The 18,160-nt window shown below is 59.7% G+C and overlaps 1 protein-coding gene across 1 annotated transcript; it reads left to right on the top strand.

Moving 5' to 3' along the window:
* The first annotated feature begins 1,355 nt into the window (after positions 1–1,355).
* Positions 1,356–11,215, top strand: TMPRSS13 (transmembrane protease, serine 13). The gene is made up of 13 exons (XM_017809596.1): positions 1,356–1,464; positions 6,260–6,431; positions 6,749–6,850; positions 7,552–7,674; positions 7,761–7,890; positions 8,081–8,173; positions 8,262–8,305; positions 8,574–8,733; positions 8,815–8,987; positions 9,398–9,496; positions 9,733–9,875; positions 9,983–10,135; positions 10,250–11,215. Exons 1-13 carry the CDS (start codon positions 1,444–1,446, stop codon positions 10,262–10,264), a joined length of 1,428 nt encoding a protein of 475 aa, XP_017665085.1. The 5' UTR covers positions 1,356–1,443; the 3' UTR covers positions 10,265–11,215.
* Positions 11,216–18,160: the final 6,945 nt, after the last annotated feature.

Genomic DNA, 18,160 nt, shown 5'->3' with positions numbered 1-18,160 from the left:
TCTGGCTGTGGGTGCTATTATCACCTCTGTGCTAGCTGGGAGGGCAGGAGGGTGCTGCAGGGCTCACAGCAGCAGTTACCAGCAGGCAAGGGTGAGGATTTCACCTGGGAGGTGTTGTGCTCGCTGACATTTACCATCAGGCTGCTGGGGTCAGGCCGGACACACTGTTCTCTGTGACTTGTTTTCTGTAGAAACACCGGCAAGTAGTGAATGATTCCTGGAGTTGTCACCTGGAGCTGCTTTCTGAAAATCCCTTTTGAAGAGGATGTGGCAGCTTCTGTGGACATGGCTGGCTGGCTCAGGGCTGGCTGGGGATGCAGCTCAGTGCTTGGCCAGCCCCACTACCCAGCAGGCTCAGCCTGCAGAGGCACGGAGGAACCACAAAGAGCAAACAAAAAACCCCCAAACCCACTTCTGCCTGTGAAAACTGCAGAGGAGTGTGCTGTGGAGTGAGGGCTGGCTCAGAAACCCCCCATGGAAGATGGGATTCCCAGAACAGGAGGAGACAGTGGGATCCAGCACAGGCTTTGCAGCCTCAAAATGAAGGGGCTTTGCAGCAGGGTTTCTCCAAGCTTGGATGTCCCTGCTTGTCTCCTGCCCTTCCAACAAGCAGGTGTGGGTGGGGAGCTGGATGAATAAGGGACTTACTCTATGAATAATGCCAGGAGAAATGTGTGGCAGTGAGGGTCGTGGGTCTGGATATCAGAGAGCAGCTGGGCCTTTTTCTTTAATCTGGTTATTTCTGTTTCCACCTGAGTTCTTGGTTAAGCAAAGCATCCCCAGCTTGTGCTTGAAGGGCAGGCAGGAGGGTGCTGCTGGCTGCTGGCAAAAGGATCACTTCATTAGTAAAGGAGTGAAAAGGCCTCTAGAGAAACTAGAGGGAAACTGCATTTTGTTTCCCTCGGAACAGGGAATTCTTGACTTCTGGGTCACACCAGAGAGGTTTTCCTGGGGTTGGGCATGGCTGTGCATCCCCTCCTCTCCCATCCTCAGCTGGCACGCTTAGCCCTTGGCTGGACTGGAGAGGTTGTGGGTGAATGTGTGGTGGGCACAGAGTAAAGAAGGGGGGAATTGGGTGGGCAGGCAGCCAGGAGAGCAGCAAAGAATCAGGGAGATCAGGATGCCACCGTCCCCTGGGGCCAGGGGATATCTCACCTGCTCCCAGACTCCCGCCCCTCTGGCCACGGGCAGGCTCCCGCTCCCACTGCCGGGGCGGCCGGCACAGGGGCAGGTGTTTTGCATGTTGTGCCCGGAGCAGTTGGGAAACAGGCAGTGGTGGAGCCGGGCGGCAGGTCCGACTGGTTTCCCTCCGCGCTGGCACTGACGTACGAGCCGCTCTCCAAACAGCTCCTGCCCCGTCCCCGTCCCCCGGCTGTGCTCGGCCCCGCGCTGCGCGGGATGGCCGTGCCGGAGCTGTGAGCCCAGCCCAGCCCGCAGCGGCCCATGGACGGCAAAACCCCTCCGGTAAGGCACGGGCAGCTCCCCGGCTCCGACCCCGCGGGGGGGACGGGGGTGCTCCGGGGCTGGATGGACCCGCTCTCCTTGGGGTTTGGTGGAGAGCCCAGTCTCTCCTCCCTGCTCTCCAGGGTGTTGCCTTCGAAGCAGGCAGTGGGGAGAAGGAGCCAGGATGAGCTGCCTGGGGGGCTGCTGCCTCCGGCACTCTTGGGCACGTGGAGGGAGGGGGACAGTCACCAGCGTCCCTGGCGTCAGCTCCGTGCTGGCAGAGGAGGTGTTGGGGCCCCCCGCATCCTTCTGTGCCACGTTGAAGTGGAGTTGTGAACTGGGGGGACCAGTTGGTGCTGTCAGTGGGATCTGGTGCCACTTGGCACCCGTGGGAGCCACACTGAGTTCCTGAGCCCTCCGGCAGTTTCCAGCAGCACTTTGGCAGCAGTGGGCTCAGCCCTGCTGCTCTGCTTCACCGTCTCTCTGGGCAGTTTTCGGGCTGGGTTGACTGGGACCTGCTCAGCCTTGGATGTGGGACTTTGCTGAGCATCCTGTCATGAGGAAAACATCCATCCCGGCTGGGCACCGGGCGAGGCCGTGGGTAATTACCGTGCCGAGCGCTGCCGGCTGTGCCAGCGACGTCTGGGACGTGCAAAGCTGGCGGTGATGGGGTGGCTGGGGCTCGAGGGGAGGCAGGGCCAGCTGTAACACCATTCTCTTCCTACCCCTTGGCATGGGGGTGCCAGCCAGGAGCAGGGGCAGAGTGGGCTCGTGCCAGATGCTGGCTGGGTCCATGGAGCAGCCTGACCCCAGCACTGCTCTGCAGAGTGGTCCCGGCTCTGGGTGGCCCCAAAGCAGGTGGCATCACTGTGTCTTGGTGATAGCAGGGCGTGAACTGGGATGCTCGCGTATAGAGACAGTTGCCCAATACTGGACATCCCCACTGGGCCACCTTGGCTTTGTCACTTGGATTAAATGGGCCACCAGGAGTCCCAGAAGCCACCTTGGCTCTGCAGCTGCGGGAAAGTCACTTCGCCTTTCCGTGCCTCGGTTTGCCCATCCATGGAATGGGGTGAGCAGCCATTACTCACCCCCTGGAACATTTTCGGGTCTCTACCCAAAGGGCTGCTCACACTGGCACAGGGCAACCTGTCCCTGGCCGCATCAGGCTGACTCAATTGACATGGCTTGTCACCTGCACTTGCAAAATGGCCCTGGCGTGCTTTGGGATTTCACTTCCCCGTGTGCTGCCCCTTTACAGCATCGGGGCCTCGGCAGCGTCCTCTGGCAGCCCCTGCCCCGTTCTGGGGCTGGGGTCTGTCCCTTCCCAGGGAGGCTCTGCTCAGCTGTGACACTCAGGCAGGACTGTGTCACCAGGGGGGATCAGGGCTCTCACAGGCTGGGTAGGGCTTTGTCCCTGGCGAGGACAATGTCTCTGTTGTGTGCTGGCTGAGCTGCTCTGCGCAGACAATTGGTGCTCACAGGCAGGTGAAGGAGCCGGTTCCCAGCCTGGACACGGGTCTGTGGGCACCTGGGAGCGATGGTGAGCGTGGGCAGCTGAGCTCAGCTGGGGGGATGATCAGCTACTGAGGCAGCTCCAGATTCTGAGCCCATGTCCTTGTGCTCCTCCGAGGCACGGCCGGGACCTGGTCCGGTTACAACACCCAGGTGTTACCCGGCTTCCGCTCTCCCTCCCACTCCGAAACTGCGGGTGACTGCTGGCTGCTTTCCCTGCTTCCCTCCCCATTGCCCACGGATCCTGAGCCTCCAGCCCAGCCCGGATCACCTTTCCCCTGGTGATTGTCCCCTGCTGCCATGGATCTGGGGGCCTTCCCTCTGCAGCAGGGAGCTGAGCTGCAGGTCAGTGCACGTGGCAGCTCATGGTGCAGAGGGGATGGGCATCTCAGCGCTGCTGTCTGTGGTTCAGGTGCTTTGCCCGGCTCTTCTCAGAGCCTCAGAGCAGAGAGAAGGAGTGATATGGTGTTTGCACTCCTGACACGTTTAGCAAAGGGCTCATGCTGCAGACAGGCACTGTCCGCTCATCCCCCAGCGTGACGTGAGTAGAGCTGGCCAGGTATCCCCGTGTGTGTCCCCAAAATCCCTCCCCACTGTTCTCTGAAATCCATCCCTGCCACAAACAGAGGCTGGCTGTGCTCCCCCTCCCCACAGCTGCCTTTGGCACGTACCACCCTCAGGGCTGGTGGTGGAACGTTTGCAGAGAGGGCGTTGGGGAAAGGCCTCAAACCGCAGCCGCTCGTGCGATACGGGCTCGGCTCTGCCTCTGACTTTTACTCAAAAGCCAGCAAAGGATGAGTAAAGGTTTTGTGGGCAGGAGCTGTCACTCCCTCACCGGGGTTTTGCGCTCTTCTTAACAGAAACATCTTTGTAAAACCACTGCTATTTTCTCTCTGCTACAGTGGCCTTACAATAGGTTTGCTGGTGACCTGGAGCCCGTGGCAAAAGCTTTGTTAGCTTCTCTGATAGGCCTACAAAATTATCTGGACTTTGGACTTTTGAGGCAATAAGTAGCTAAATGTTCACCTGAATGTAAAAGGGCATGTGCTTCCTGCTGAGGAGTGTTCAGAGCAGTTTGACCTATGCCATACTTCAGTGTTAATTTGATATATTTGCACGCTGAAGGTGGAAGTGTTGTAGCATCATTGGCTCCCTGGGGAAGCTGGACTGTGTTTTCTAGTGTGATGGAGAGGTTTGTCCTTTGGAGGATTGTAATTCTGCTGGTCTGACAAGTGAAGGGTTATGCTTGCTGCAGGGCGAGACGTGAAATATCGGGCAGTGTGGAGGTAGCACACAAATGCCATTGTGAAAGGGTATTTAAAAAAAACTTCATTTATACGTAGACAGAAGAAATTATTTTCCCAGGAAGGATTCCTGGCATCCACACATTGCTTTGTTTCTGCAAATCAGCAGTTCAGGACCTGCCACAGCTCTGGCTGTGTTTGCTGTCTGACAATGGGCACTGAGGGTACCCGGGGATGCCCCACCGTGTGTGGGTGTGTGAGAACCTGAATCCCGTCTGTGTGACTGCTCAGGCTCATTAGGGAAGGGCAGCGTGGGGCACTCCCCAGCCCTCCCAGCTCCCAGCAGAGCACACTGAGGGGCTCTCCTCGGCTCCCCAGCGCCTTTGGGAGAAAGCAAGGCTGAAGCACGGCCATCCTGGGATTGTCCACATGGCTGCTGGGAAATCCAGGTGTAGGGAAACCTCAGCCTGCAGGCTGAGCAGATCCAGGCTTGCTCTCGGGAAGGGGTGAGAGTGGGCTGGTGCTGTGAAACAGAAAGTGCCTCTGCTCCTGCTCACACCCAGGAGCCCAGGGAGCCCGACACGAGTGGGGCCGTGGCTCCCCACGGCTGGGAGATGTTAGTGCAGCCCGTGCCAAGGGCCCCGCGGGCGGCGGGAGGAGGTCGGTGCCGGGGGGTGGCCCTGCACACCCCGCTGCTGGCCAGGGCGGGTGGCCAGGCAGCCTCCCCGGAGCCCGGGGTGCTGTGCCCGCCGGCCCTGCGGGTGCCAAGCTCCCCAGGCACAGTCCAGGAGGGGTGTGTATGTCCCTGGTGTGCCGATGGCGCGTGGCCACGCCGGGGGTGTGACTCAGGGATAATGCCCAGGAAGTTACACCACCGCATTGCAGGAAAGGGCACAGCCGTATTTACAGAGCGTGAGCCTGAGCAGCCTCCCCACCTGCCCATCAGGGCTCCTGGTTCCCATGTGGCAGGAAACTCGAGGGGAGAGAAAACCCAGCTGGAAGGGCAATGATGGCTCCCACCACTGCCCCTGCTCTGCCCATATCCCATCCTCTGCCCATCCCAGAGCTGTGATCCAGCCCGGGTGCTGCTTGCTGGCTTGTCAGGGAAAGGGATGTTTTCTGGTCCTGGGGAAAGGTGATCTTCTCTAGCAACTGCAGGGCCAAAACTCCAGGCTTCCAGAGGGATGTGTTGGAGCCCACCTCTAGCTGGTAAGTGATCCCTGGGGATCAGCTCCACTTCTCCTGAGTGTCCCTTCTGTGGGACATCAGTGGCATTATAGAATCCTGTAATGGTTTGGGTTGGAAGGGACCTGAAGCTCGTCCAGTTCCAACTCCTTGCCAGGGGCAGGGACACCTCCCAGTAGACCAGGTTTCTCCAAGCCCTGTCCGTCCTACAGAGATTTCACAAAAGGCAGAGGAAACAGCATTTATTTTGGTCCTCTCTGAAGGAAAATGAGAGGCTGTGGCTTCTGCAGCTGATGGAACACTTGGAAGGGTGCATCTTGAGGAAAGGAAGCAGACACATATTCTTCTGTGAATTCATGGATTAGGAGTGACACAACTGCAGAGCAGCATTCCAGGGTACAGGACGTTTCAGGGCTTGGAAAACACCGATTATTAAGTATTACTAAATAACAGCTGGAAATTACACTGTATTTTTCAAATGGCTAATTAAGGATAGATGCATAAATTGGGGCACTAGCCCCGTGGAACTGAGCCACGACGTGACTGACCCGGTGCCAAATACCCGTCTGATTGCTCCGATCACAGCGATGGGTCTGGGGAATTCATCCATCTGGAGGGAAAAGCTCCTTGACAACGAGGTTTTGGGTCATCCTGGATGGGATATGGCTCAGAGGGGGGCACCGGAGTGGTGACTCTGCATGAGATCCGTGGAATAGCCACCAGCAGCCCCAGCTGGAAGTGCCAGGGGACTTGGTGCGGTGCTGGGAGGCTCAGCTCTGCATCGCCCTTGCCTTCACAGCTGGCAGGGTGGCAGCTGGGGGACTCTCTAGTGGGCATCAGTCACTGCCAGTGACAGTCTCCTCTGCTCCCAGACCACTGCATCACCGGGCAGTGTCCCCTCCAGCCTCCATGCCTCCACGGTCAGCAGCATCTTCGGCGCCCGACCCCCGCAGCTCCAGGAGAGCGTCCTCGGCATCAGCTTCAAACCCTACAGCCCCGAGGGCAGCCCGGCCCCCACGCCCTGCACGGCCTGTGAGAGCACACGTAAGGATGGGGGCCAGGCTGGTCTCTGGCCACCCTGGCCCCGGTCCCACCTGGAGTGGGGAGGGATGGAGGGAGGCAGGGATGGGTGCCTGTGCCTGCTGCTGGCACAAGCCTTGGCCACAGGCTGGTTTTTCCCTGGGGGGTGTGAGGGGTGCTGGGGGCAAGGGAGAGGACTGTGATGATGGGACAGTGCGGGGTGTGCATGGCTCTGCACTCCCACACCTCGGGGGTCCTCTGGGAAGCCTGGTGGGTAGCAGGGTGTGGGTGTCCTGGGGAGGCAGCTGCTCCCCCTGACCCTGCCTCCACCCTGCTGCCAGGATCCTCCATGTTCAGAGCTCCCTGCATGAGCCAGCGGCGGCTTGTGCTCATCTTCTGCGTCTCCGTCCTCATCGTGCTGCTCATCGCCCTCATCCTGCTGTGTGAGTGGGGCCCCAGCCCAGGGTGGCTCGGGGCTCCTAGAGGGGACCTCAGAGGGGCTGGGGGTCAGCAGGGCCTGGGGATACCTATGCTGGGAAGTGCCAGAGGGAAAGCCCTGGACCCAGAGGCAGCAATGTGCTTTTGCCATTCCCTGAGTGTTCCTGACATCTGGTGGAGAGACAGGAGCCTGGGAAAGGAGATCTGCTGCCTCGGCTGACAGCGATATTTCGGGAGCTTGGGGCTGCAATGTTCTTTCCTTCTGCTGGGCTCGCTTTGGTGGGCAGCAGGGCCCCTCCAGCAGCACCCACAGTCTCCCTCCCCTGGGCAGGATCTGCCAAACAAATTGTGGTCCGCAGGTGGAACACACAGACAGCAGGGAATCCCTTTAATCCCGGTAACATCCAGCTGCCGTTCTCCAGCTGGTGGGCTTGAAGCACTCGCAGGCAGAATGCATGTTTCTGTGGGTGAAGAGAGAGGGACTTGCAGCAGCTGGGCAGCACAGGGGGGTGCTCAGGGTGGCCAGTCCTTCCACAGCCCTGTGTCCAGCAGCTTCTCGCACTTGACTCGAGCTCAGCTCACACTCACACCTGGTGTTTGGGAGCACCCCTGTGCCTGGCGTATCTTCAGATGCCCATGCAGGTGGGTCACAGCCCCCTCACCCACAGCCAGCCCTGGCCTCACCACGGCATTTTCTTGCTTCCAGTTATGTTCTGGCGGTCGCAGACGGGCATCGTGTACAAGGAGCCGGCCGAGAGCTGCAAGGACAGCGCCGTGCGCTGCGACGGCATCGTCGACTGCTCCCAGCGCAGCGACGAGCTGGGCTGTGGTGAGGCACTGGGAGCTGGGGCAGTGGGAGCGAGGGGAGCCCCGGGGTGCTGGGCATGCCCCTGATTCCCCTGCTCCATCCCACAGTGCGCTTCACATCCGAGGAGTCCTTGCTCCACGTCTACTCCAGCACCGAGAGCCAGTGGCTGCCAGTGTGCAGCAGCGCCTGGGACGAGTCCTTCTCCAGGAAGACCTGCCGGCAGCTGGGGTTTCAGAAGTAATTCCTGAGCATGGGTGGTTCTGCTGGGGCGTTGGGGCACTGCCAGCCCCCTGGGCACTGTGCTCTTTCTGCCAGCATTTTGTTTTTCTGCTGGAAGGTGGCATGGCCAGCGCTGCTTGTAAGACAGGGACCAGATGGTCAGTGCCGGGCCACGGGGACCCTCACTGCCTCTCCTCTTCCCTCCCAGTGCATCTCAGACCGAATACATCCCCCTGCGCGTCTCTGGCAAGAGCCTCACGGTGACTGATGAGCGAGAGACCATCCAGCAGAGCCTCAACAGGTACTAGGCAGTGTCGCCTCCTGCCCTGCCCCTGCCCTGGTGCCACAGGAATGGGGCTGAGGCCGTGTCTCCCTCCTCTCTCCTGCAGCTCACAGTGTCTCACGGGAAAGTACGTCTCCCTCCGATGCACAAGTAAGGGGCTGGCTGGCACACGGCCAAGGGCAGGCAGGGAGCTTTTGCACGGGCTTGGGAGTGCTTTCCTCTCTTCTCTGCACAGGGTTGGGCAAATGGGGTGTTTTCCAGCAAACTGGGTAATAGAAAACTATGAAGATTGCATTCCCTGGTCCCCACTGCCCCTACGAGTGGTGCCTGCGGGTGGTGGGGATGTTGTGTGTGTGTCTCCCTTCCAAGCCCACCTTCCCTCCCAGCCCTCCTCTCAGCCCTGCTCTCCCCTCTCCAGCCTGTGGGCAGAGGATTTCTGGCCGGATCATCGGGGGAAAGGAGACCTCTGTGAACAAGTGGCCGTGGCAGGTCAGCGTGCAGTACGGGCCCATCCACATCTGCGGCGGCACCATCATCGACGCGCAGTGGGTGCTCACGGCAGCCCACTGCTTCTTCATGTGAGTGCTGCTGCCAGCCCCGCTCAGCCCAGCCCCACACGCCCCTGCCTCACCCCTTCCTGCCCCATCTCGCCCTGCCAGGAACAGCATGAAGATCCTGGACGACTGGAAGGTGTACGGGGGGGTGTCGGACCTGAAGCAGCCCATGGAGGGCATCCCTGTGTCCCAGGTCATCATCAACTCCAACTACAGCGACGACCACGACGACTACGACATCGCCCTCATGAAGCTCTCCAGGCCACTGACACTCTCAGGTGAGGCCTCCCAGCTTACCTGGACCTGGCTGGGGGTGGTGTTTGGGGGGACAGGGAGAGACTGAGGATGGGCAGGAGTGAGAGGGAGCTCGGGCCCCCTTGGAACCACACCCTGGGGTGTGTGAGGCTGCTGCCAGCTGGAGCATCCAACTCTGCTGTGGCCACCTTGCTTTCCCTGGCCTGTCCCATGGCCAGGAAGGGGCTGGCACACGCAGCCACGAGCTCAGGTGTGCCACCAGCACTGTGCCCCATATGGGGCCAGCAAGACCCTTCTGGGGTGGGCAGAGAGGGGCCCTTTCCTGCCCCCCATGCTCCTCCCTGGCTGCAGGGCTTGTGACTACAGTGGCTATTTTGCTCCTGGGTGACTCATCCTTCCCTCCTCGCCTGGCTTTCATCATGTCTCCCTCCAGCCCATGTTCGCCCAGCCTGCCTCCCCACGTATGGCCAGCGATTCCAGACCGGCAGGTCCTGCTTCATCACGGGCTTTGGGAAGACCAGGGAGAATGAAGGTGAGGGAGGACACTGGCTTCCCACAGGCACCTCCTGCCCATGGGCACAGCTCTGCTGTGGTGCTCCAGGACTGTTCCACAGGGATAACTCTCAGGGGTTGCCCTCCCCAGCCGTGAGGCTTTGCAGAAATAAGACCCGTGAGAAACACGAGCTTCCTCCCTCGCTGCTGCAGAGAGGCCCGGGGGCCGTGGGGGGCCGAGGCCCCCCCTGCCCCACAGCTCTTCCTGCCTTGCAGATAACACGTCCCCAAAGCTGCGGGAGGCCGAGGTGAAGCTCATCGACTACAAGATCTGCAACAGCGACAAGGTGTACGAGGGCTACCTGACCCCCAGGATGATGTGTGCTGGGTACCTGCAGGGAGGCAAAGACGCCTGCCAGGTGAGCTGGGGGCACGTGGCACACCAGGAGAGGGCTGCCCGCTTTTGGGTACCCACAGAGGGGCACCTGCTGTCTCCCCTCCTCACTGCTCTGCCCCTCTGAGCCAGGGTGACAGCGGAGGGCCCCTGGTCTGCGAGGACAATGGCCGCTGGTACGTGGCCGGGGTGACAAGCTGGGGAACAGGATGTGGCCAGAAGAACAAGCCTGGAGTTTACACCCGGGTGACAAAGCTCCTCAGCTGGATATACAGCAAAATGGAGGTGAGGTGGCAGGGCTGTGCTTGGGCAGGAAGGCCCTGGTGCACAGAGAGGGGCTGTACCCCCCCAGCCCAGCCTCTGGCACCTCACCCTTGCTCTCCCCTCTCTCCTTTGCAGAGCGAGAATGACTAAAACCGGGATGGACACTTGCCTGGGCTGTACCTCTCCAGCTGGCACAGGCCACTGCCCCGGGCTGCTGCCAGGGCACAATGCTACCAGCCCATCCCACACCTCTCTGGACTGTCCATGCAGCCAGGGACCTGTCGCTGCCCCCGAACTCTGAAAACACGGCGCCTGTGAAGTGACTCTGCCCTCTCCTTGTGCCAGGGGGTGACCTGGTGGCAGCTGGGCACAGCACCCAGCCAGCCCCAGGGGGACACAGCCCATGCTGGCAGCTGACTGTGCTGGCTGGGGGCACCTCCTCACCCCGTGTCTGTGGTTCTCCTGTAAATAGACCTGTCTGGACGGGGTGTCACGAGTGCTTCCTGGCAGGACTGTGGCACCCTCGGCGGGCGAGGTGCCTGCAGTGGCAGTGGGGTGCCCACGTTGAGGGAACACTCCTCGTGCCAGATCACAGCTGTGCCACCTTGGGGTGCGGGATGGGGCAGCTGTGCCCACACTGCCCACACCTACGGCTTCCCCACGAAGGGGAGCCCCGAGGTGCAGTTATTCCACCCTCCGGGAGGAGCGGCCGGTGCTCTCGTGTTTGTGGATAGATTTAGGAAGTGTCTAATGTTCTGCCCTGTGAGAGAAATACCTGTTTGTTTATTTTTCCTTGCCGTGGATCTGGTCTGAGCCAGAGCTCCCCTCAGGACCGCAGCCAGCCTCGGTCCCCACCCTGCTCTGGGGAGGACTTGGGAGCAGAGTGGGGCAGGTCTGAGCTCCGGGGGTGGCTGCAGGAGGTGTGACCAAAGCCAGCAGCAGCAGCCAAAGGCCAAGCTGGAGTGTGATGCAGAGCAGCCACCTTCCCGGGCAGCACCCAGCGTGAGCCAGCCCTGGATTCCCCTGCTGTGAGCTCAGTGGCCGTGCTGGATTGCTGCCTCTGGCTCCCAGCATGCAGGGATGGCCCAGCCAGCCTCACCTCCCTGGCCACACTGGAGTAGAGACACCTTTCCCTCAAGGAAACAAGTGCCTGCATCTCTTTGTGGATGCTGGGGGCACACGAGGCACCGTGGGAGATCCCCATGGTGAGCAGGGCAGGCTGCTCCTCTCCCCAGCCACGTGTTCAGCCGCAGAAGGGTCCTGGATTGCCTGGCCACCCTGCACTCTTCTAATGAATGTTTTAGTAGTGTTCCACTTGCAGATGGCTCTTCTGAACGGGCTGGAGAGGAAAGGGTGAGTCCCTGGCTGTCACCATTCCTGTGGGTATGTGTGATGGAGTGGCCCTTCCTGCCCTTCACCCCCTGGGTTACTGCTTGTGGCTGGGAGAAAAGGGGTGTCTTGAGACCTTCACCTCCTGGGAGCATCCCCCGGGTTCCCAACACTGGCTGCTTTCCATGGAAAAGGTTTTGGGCAGGCAGAGAGTTTGTGTTTGAAGTTCTGGATAGCAGGTCCAGTGTGGCTCTAGGTGTGCAGAAACCACCTGGGACTCGGCTGCCACCTGCCTGCTGGTGGGGAGGGGTGAGTGAAACCCTTGTGTTGTCTCTCTCGTGGATTTGGAGCAGTGCAGGGCGGCTGCTCCGGACCTGAACTGTAACAAAGCCAGTCGCTGCCTTTTGGGAAGCACTGAGTCAGCCTGACCTCAAATCCCTCTCCAGAGCAGCAGCCCAGAAACCTCCCACAGATGCAGGAGCCGCCCATGAAGAACAGGGTGTGCAGAGCCCAGGGGACTGTTTGCACTTTATAATACGTGAAAAGGGCCTGGGCAAACCTGCTGAATTCCAGGGAGGAATGGGGGATTCTTGCTCCCTGCGTGCAGAGGCTGGACATGTTACCAAGACCACCCTGCAAGTGCAGTGGTCACAGCAATAGATTTTTCCATGAAGAGAAACAGCTGATCTTTAGTAAGAGTGGGGGCCCCATGTGCCTTCCCCATTTTATGTTGGTCTGGCTGGGCTGTTCCCATGTTTCTCTGTGCTTTGGAAATCATAGGCCAGTGTCCCCAGGGGATATGACTTAGAAAAATACAGTCTGCTGGGCACCACGTGAATTAAAGGCCATTAGTGGTGGTTTTCCCAATCTCTCCTTTTATAGCTCTTTGTTCTGCTGTGTCAAAACAGATTTGTTTATAGGGTTTCAGTGATGATGTTTCTCTACAAAAATGTTTTTCCTCTGGTTTGGTTCCCTTCCATGGTCAGTAACATCATCACTTGGCACGGAGTCGCTGGACTTCGTCTTGTGCAATACCAGCTCTGGCTGTGCTCAACTGGGGAATGCAGGAGCTTCAGTGCAGCCACTGCTTGATCCTCTCTCCTGGAGAGATTCAAGGCACTGGGAATGACTGGGGCCTGATGGAAAATGTTGTTATTGGGGTACACACAGCCTTATGGCTACACAGAGCTTTTGTCAGCGCTTGGTTCTGCCACGTCCCTGAGCAGTCTGGGGGCTGCATTGGCACCCAACAGGCAGTTTACAAGCTTGGCATTACAGGGAGAGACCTTAAAATAGGAGGTGAAAGCTCTGGAGAGCAAGTGGCTCTGTCCCTGCTCCAAGCACACAGGGAGGAGCCGCCTGCTCCAGGGTAAGGGACACGGGCTCAGATGAAATCGTGCCCTGTTGAAGCCACTGGCAGTGCTCCTGTTAACTCCAATAGCTGAGGAGATCAGCCCAGCCCCTTCGTTAGCATAAATCAGCATCTCCTGCCTGGTCTCCACATTACTTTTGGCCCAATTTGCCCAGAAAAGAAGCTGGACCTCAGTACAGTGTCCCCAGCAGCAGGGCCCTGGGGAGAAGATGTTTGCCATTAGTGACTGATGGAGCTGCTTTTCTGATGGGAGCAGCACAGGAGACCCTTCCCTTCCCACCCTCACCATGGGGCTCTCTATTTTACCTGAGTTTGTAGAAGGGAAAAAAAATCTCTACTGCCAATTTTTTCGATTCTAATCACTTTGGGCACTGCCTTGGAAATTTTAAATAAGGAACAAGGGATGGAGAGCACAGAGCACACCCAGCTGCATCCAGTCCTGTGTCCTGGCTGCTGCTGCACGGGGGGTCTGATGTTTAGGGCTCTGCAGAGACCCCCCTATGCTTCCTGCAGTCCCCAGGGCATGGTCACACCTGAGTGTGTTACTGTGTGCTGTGGGTTATGACAGCTGAGAGGCGGATGAGGTCAGAGAAGCCCAAAACTCGATTATAACAGCTTGATCCCAGCTTCCCTCTCTGCAGGGTAACTGACAGCCTTATCATGTTATCCTCATGCATTAAAGAGACTTGATGTTGTCCAGCTCCTCAGTGTTGGTCTATCTCCTGACCCTTCGAATAATTGCCTTGAAATGCCAGTGCTGGTTTATTTTCTTTTTTATGTTTTACTGGAACCTGGGAAATGGCTGTAGAATAGTCTGTGTGCCGTCACTGCCTGATTTCTATCTCAGATGCATTTGAGTTATTATGGGATGAGCCAGCTCAGTGGTGACAGCATTGCTGAGGTGTTTTGTCGAGAAGAAATGGCTCTCCAGGGCCGGGCAGACGTGGGTGTGCCAGTCTGGCCTGGAAGGGAGAGGTGCCCACGGCTCCTGGCAGTGCCCCCAGCACCCTGTTCCCATTTCACATCCTATATTAAACACGTATCTCCCTCCCAGTCTTGCTCCTCCCCACATTCCCAGCTGTCTGATGGGAATAAACTGGTCGCTTGCCACAAAACTCTGTGACAGGGCATTCACAGCAGTGGTTTGTCCAGCCCTTCTCCTGTCAGGCAGCATTTTGCTGCTGCTACCTGAAGTGTGTACTGGTTCCTGACCGGCTCTGGGTAAGACCCAAAGGGTCTGTCTTTCTGCAGCTGTCAAATGCTGGTGGATCTGGGGGAGCCAGTGCAGGCAGCAGGTCCTGAGAGTGCCTGAAACCAAACCAGGTGCTGCCACAACTGAGCCAGGCCGGGCTGGAAGTGCCCCCGCTGCCCACCCTGGCCTGGGTGGTCCCCAAGATCTGGGTGAGTGATATGACTGAAGCCCTGTGAACTGGGCCACCTGGCCTGGCAGCGTGGCAGCCCCTCTCCCAGCTCTGCCTTCCCGTCCTCAGGAGGCAGCAAGACACAAAAGCTTCTGTGCCGTGTTTACCAGTTCATCTGTGTGTGCTTTCTGTTGGCCCCAGAGGAGCTCCAGCATCTGTTCCTTGCTCACTGCTTTCCCTGCTCCCTCCACGGCAGGTGCAGAGCACGGGGCAGAGTCCACCCCTGCTCTCCAAGGTGTGCAGGGATGTTCCAAAGCCAGGTAAGCCTTTCACCCCGCACACACCGTGACTTTTGCAGAACCACAGAATCACAGAATGTGTTGGGTTGGAAGGGATCTTAAAGCTCATCTCATTCCAACCCCACTGCCATGGGCAGGGACACCTTCCACCAGCCCAGGTTGCTCCAACCTGGCCTTGGACACTTCCAGGGCTGGGGCAGCCACAGCTTCTCTGGGCAACCTGTGCCAGGGCCTCCCCACCCTCACAGGGAAGAATTTCTTCCTAATATCTAATCTAACCCTGCCCTGGCAGTGGGAAGCCATTCCCCCTTGTCCCGTCACTCCTTGCCCTTATCCAGAGTCCCTCTCCAGCCCTCTCGGAGCCCATTTAGGCACTGAAAGGGGCTCTGAGGTCTCCCCGGAGCCTCCTCTTCTCCGAGCCAGTGTTCACAGCGGAGATGCTCCATCCCCCCAGAGCATCCCCGTGCCCTCCTCTGGGGGGATCTGGGAGCCGCCGAGGGCCGGGCCGTGCTGGCCGCGCCCCCCGCCGCTGCCCGCGCCCCCCGCCCCGCAGGCGCCGCCCCCGCCCCGCCCGCCCGCTCCCCTTTGTGCGGCAGCCCCGCTCCGCGCTCCGCTCCGCTCCCCCGGCACCGCCCGGAGCCGCGGGGCCAGCCCGGCTCCGCACGGCCCCGCACGGCCAGCGCAGGTGGGTCCGGCCGTCGGGGGGCTTCGAGGGGCCGCTGGGGAGGGAGGGGGGGGAGGAGGGAGAGAGGTGGGTGGGTGGGTGGGTGGTCTGTCGGTCGGTCTGGGTACTCGGGGTCCCCCTGGCAGCGCTGGGCTCGGCCGTGCCCGCTCGGGGGTCCCGTGTCCCGGTGCCGGAGTGCGGTACGGCGCCTCACCCCGCTCCTGCCGGGGAGGCGGCCGGGACCCCGCCCCGCTGCCCCGGGGGCATCGCCCCGCGCCCCGACCCGCCCGCATCCCGGCCCCGGCGGCTGCCATGGCAACGGCGGGTACCGCGGTTTCCCCTTATCCCACCGTTGCCTGGTTACCAGCCCCCCCTCCCCGGTACTGGGGAGGATGCCCCGGTGGACCCCACCCGAGACCACCGTGGGTAGAACTGGTTCACACCCGGTGCTCCCCAGGCTGGCTGGGCTCTGCAGAGCGGGGGGATCCCGGGGAGCCGGGGGGGGAGGCCGGGGAGCGGGGGGATCCCTCCTTGGCAGCGCTCTGGCTCCCGTTGTTCGATATTGTAGTAACACCGCGCGTAAACAGCCAAGCGCCTTATCCCGGGAAGGCGTCTGGAGGAAGGGAAGAGCGTGTCTCTCAGGGTGTGTAATTAATGCTTCCAAAGACACGGATTTTGGAGTCCATGTGGTGGAACTCGGATCTTGCAGGGATATTTCTGTGGGAGGGAAAGTGACAGGTGGTTTGTGTGGATGTGAATAAGCAGTGTGAAAGAGCAGCCTCTCGGGAAAAGCCGTGTGTGGATCAGGATGCAGCACCCATTTTGGCAAGCCCGCGGTGCTCCACGGTGCTGTTGGGTCCCGCTGGGATTTTCAGTCCCTGTGGGTGGTTTAAAGACAAGCCCAGAGAATCCCTGGCCGTGTGCAGCCGGACTGTGGTTCTGAGGTGGAGTGAGGTGGAACGTGTGTGGGAGAGATGCCAGCGTGAAGTGCTGTGGCTGCCGAGCCAGGCCACCTGTTAGAGCGTGTCTGGGACCTGCCGGAGAATATCCCGTGCCAGGTGTGAGGCTGGCTGTGCCTTCCTCTCATCAGCCTTAGGTCTCCCTCTCACCTTGGGATTTTACCTGCCTGCTCGCAGCGTACCCGCTCAGGTAGAACATGGTGGAGAGTCACGGCTTTGCCAGGTGTTGAGGACAAGGCAGCAGCTCTGTGTCCAGCTGTGTTTGCCTTTCGGGCTCTATGTGTGTTTCCAAGGTGTAAAGAGGCTGCCAAGCTCCACAGCTGTCACCCGAGCACAGAGAGGCACCGCTGGCACTGGCAGTGTGGACGTGTCCTGCCCTGCCCTGCCCTGCCCTGCCTGTGGGGGCTGTGCCACCTGCCTGTCTTTCCATGCAGTGTGTGGCAGTGATGGTGGGGACACCGGCCGTGCTGCTGGGGACTGGTGTCTGCCTCGTGGCCGTGGCTGATGGTGACAGCGGGGGAGAGAACGGAGAAAATGTCTGCTCTGATGTGCTGCTGAGCGTGGCAGTGTGGTGGTATCAGCGCACACGGGAGCCTGGAACAGCTTCTCCCACACGCTGCTCTGTCAGTGTGTGCTGCTGATCCGGGTTTCTCTCGCCACCAGGACCTGCCAAGTAACCTCTGCTTTGCCTCACCTGCGTGGTTGCCGTGTGCTGATGCCCCGCTCAGCATGCAGAGCCTGGGTTTGTTCAGCCACTGTGCAGCCAAATGAGGGCTGGGTGTGGTCGGAGGACGGGACAGTCCAGGCAGGTGCACAGTGGGGTTACAGCACCTGGTTATCTCCTAAGCAAATAAGGAGGGATCGGGAGCAGCAGATTCCTGCTGGGAGATGGTGGTAGTGGTGATGTTTACTGCCTCCTGGAGCCCAGGGCTGGGTTCCCTGGCCAGGCAGCCATTACCTCAGCAGTGCTTGCACTGGATATTTGCCTCAGTGGAGGGTTGTCCTCACTGCTTTGTGCCTGCCTCTGCTTGTTGGGGTGTTGTCATGGTGGGACAGGGACTGTGCCAAGCCAGACACGGCCAGGCAGCTTTGGCTGAGGCTCCTTGATGGGTTAGGGCCAATTCCATGAGGCTGGAAGAAGCTCTGCAAGTGCAATGCTGGGGTACAGGTGAGGGATGCAGCACAGGGTGTACTTAGAGACACCCCAAACCCACAAGAGGCAATTAGATTGCAGTAAAGTTAGTTTTGTGTCTTCCATGCAGTCAGCCTCTGAATCAGCACCGGATTTGGGAAGTGCCGTCCATGTCAGAATGGCGAGGGCTGGAAATCTCTCCTTCTCTCTCATTTAGAAGCACGAGGCACAACAACAGGCACATTAATAACCAGATTGATGCTGACGTGAAATGGCAGAAGAGCACATCTATGCAGAGCTGGAAATGTCCATTCACACATGCACGCTCCTAAACGCCCCAGGCAGAGGAGCGCTGCTGTCACGGTCTGGGGGGCTTTGCACAGAAACCAGAGATTTTAACTAGGTCTGATCTTCAGGAGATGCCCCGAGGACTCCTGACGGAAGGCGGAGGCTGCCCGGCATTACCCTGTGATGGCTGAGACTTGACAGTGCAGATCCGTGCAAAACAACGAAAAGGAAAAGGGGACTGGAAGATCCAGCAGCGTTACAAATTCACCTGCCTTGCTCTGGCAGGATTTGCTGTGCTGCAGAGAGCTGAGCCAGGCAGGAGAGGCCGGGTCTGTCCGCCCAGATTTGCCTCGCCCGAGCTCCACACACGCACACACACACACACAAACACACACCAAGCCAGCGGCATGGGAATTGCGAGGAGGGATTATCCAGAAGGAAGAGGCTGTGAGGAGGAGCTATGGCTGTGCTCTGCATGGAGGGAAGCGTGCTGGCTGTGCGCGTGGCAGGGCCGTGAATCACCCAGGGAGGCTCCTGACACCCGGCACAGCGTGGGGTGGAGTGGGGAGGGTGGCCCTGGTGCTGCCACCAAGCCCTGCCCTTGTGCCCTGCCAGCTGTGCTGGGCAGAGGAAACTGAGCCC

The sequence above is a fragment of the Lepidothrix coronata genome, unplaced genomic scaffold (assembly GCF_001604755.1).
Source record: "Lepidothrix coronata isolate B3197 unplaced genomic scaffold, Lepidothrix_coronata-1.0 Scaffold27, whole genome shotgun sequence".
Classification (NCBI taxonomy): domain Eukaryota; kingdom Metazoa; phylum Chordata; class Aves; order Passeriformes; family Pipridae; genus Lepidothrix; species Lepidothrix coronata.
This window is presented reverse-complemented; position numbering and strand designations above follow the sequence as displayed.

Coding starts and splice junctions, on each gene's coding strand:
- TMPRSS13 (XM_017809596.1), top strand. CDS start 1,444: ATGGACGGCAAAACCCCTCCG. Junction 6,851..7,551: donor CATCGCCCTCATCCTGCTGT/GTGAGTGGGGCC, acceptor TCTTGCTTCCAG/TTATGTTCTGGCGGTCGCAG. Junction 9,497..9,732: donor GAAGACCAGGGAGAATGAAG/GTGAGGGAGGAC, acceptor CCTGCCTTGCAG/ATAACACGTCCCCAAAGCTG.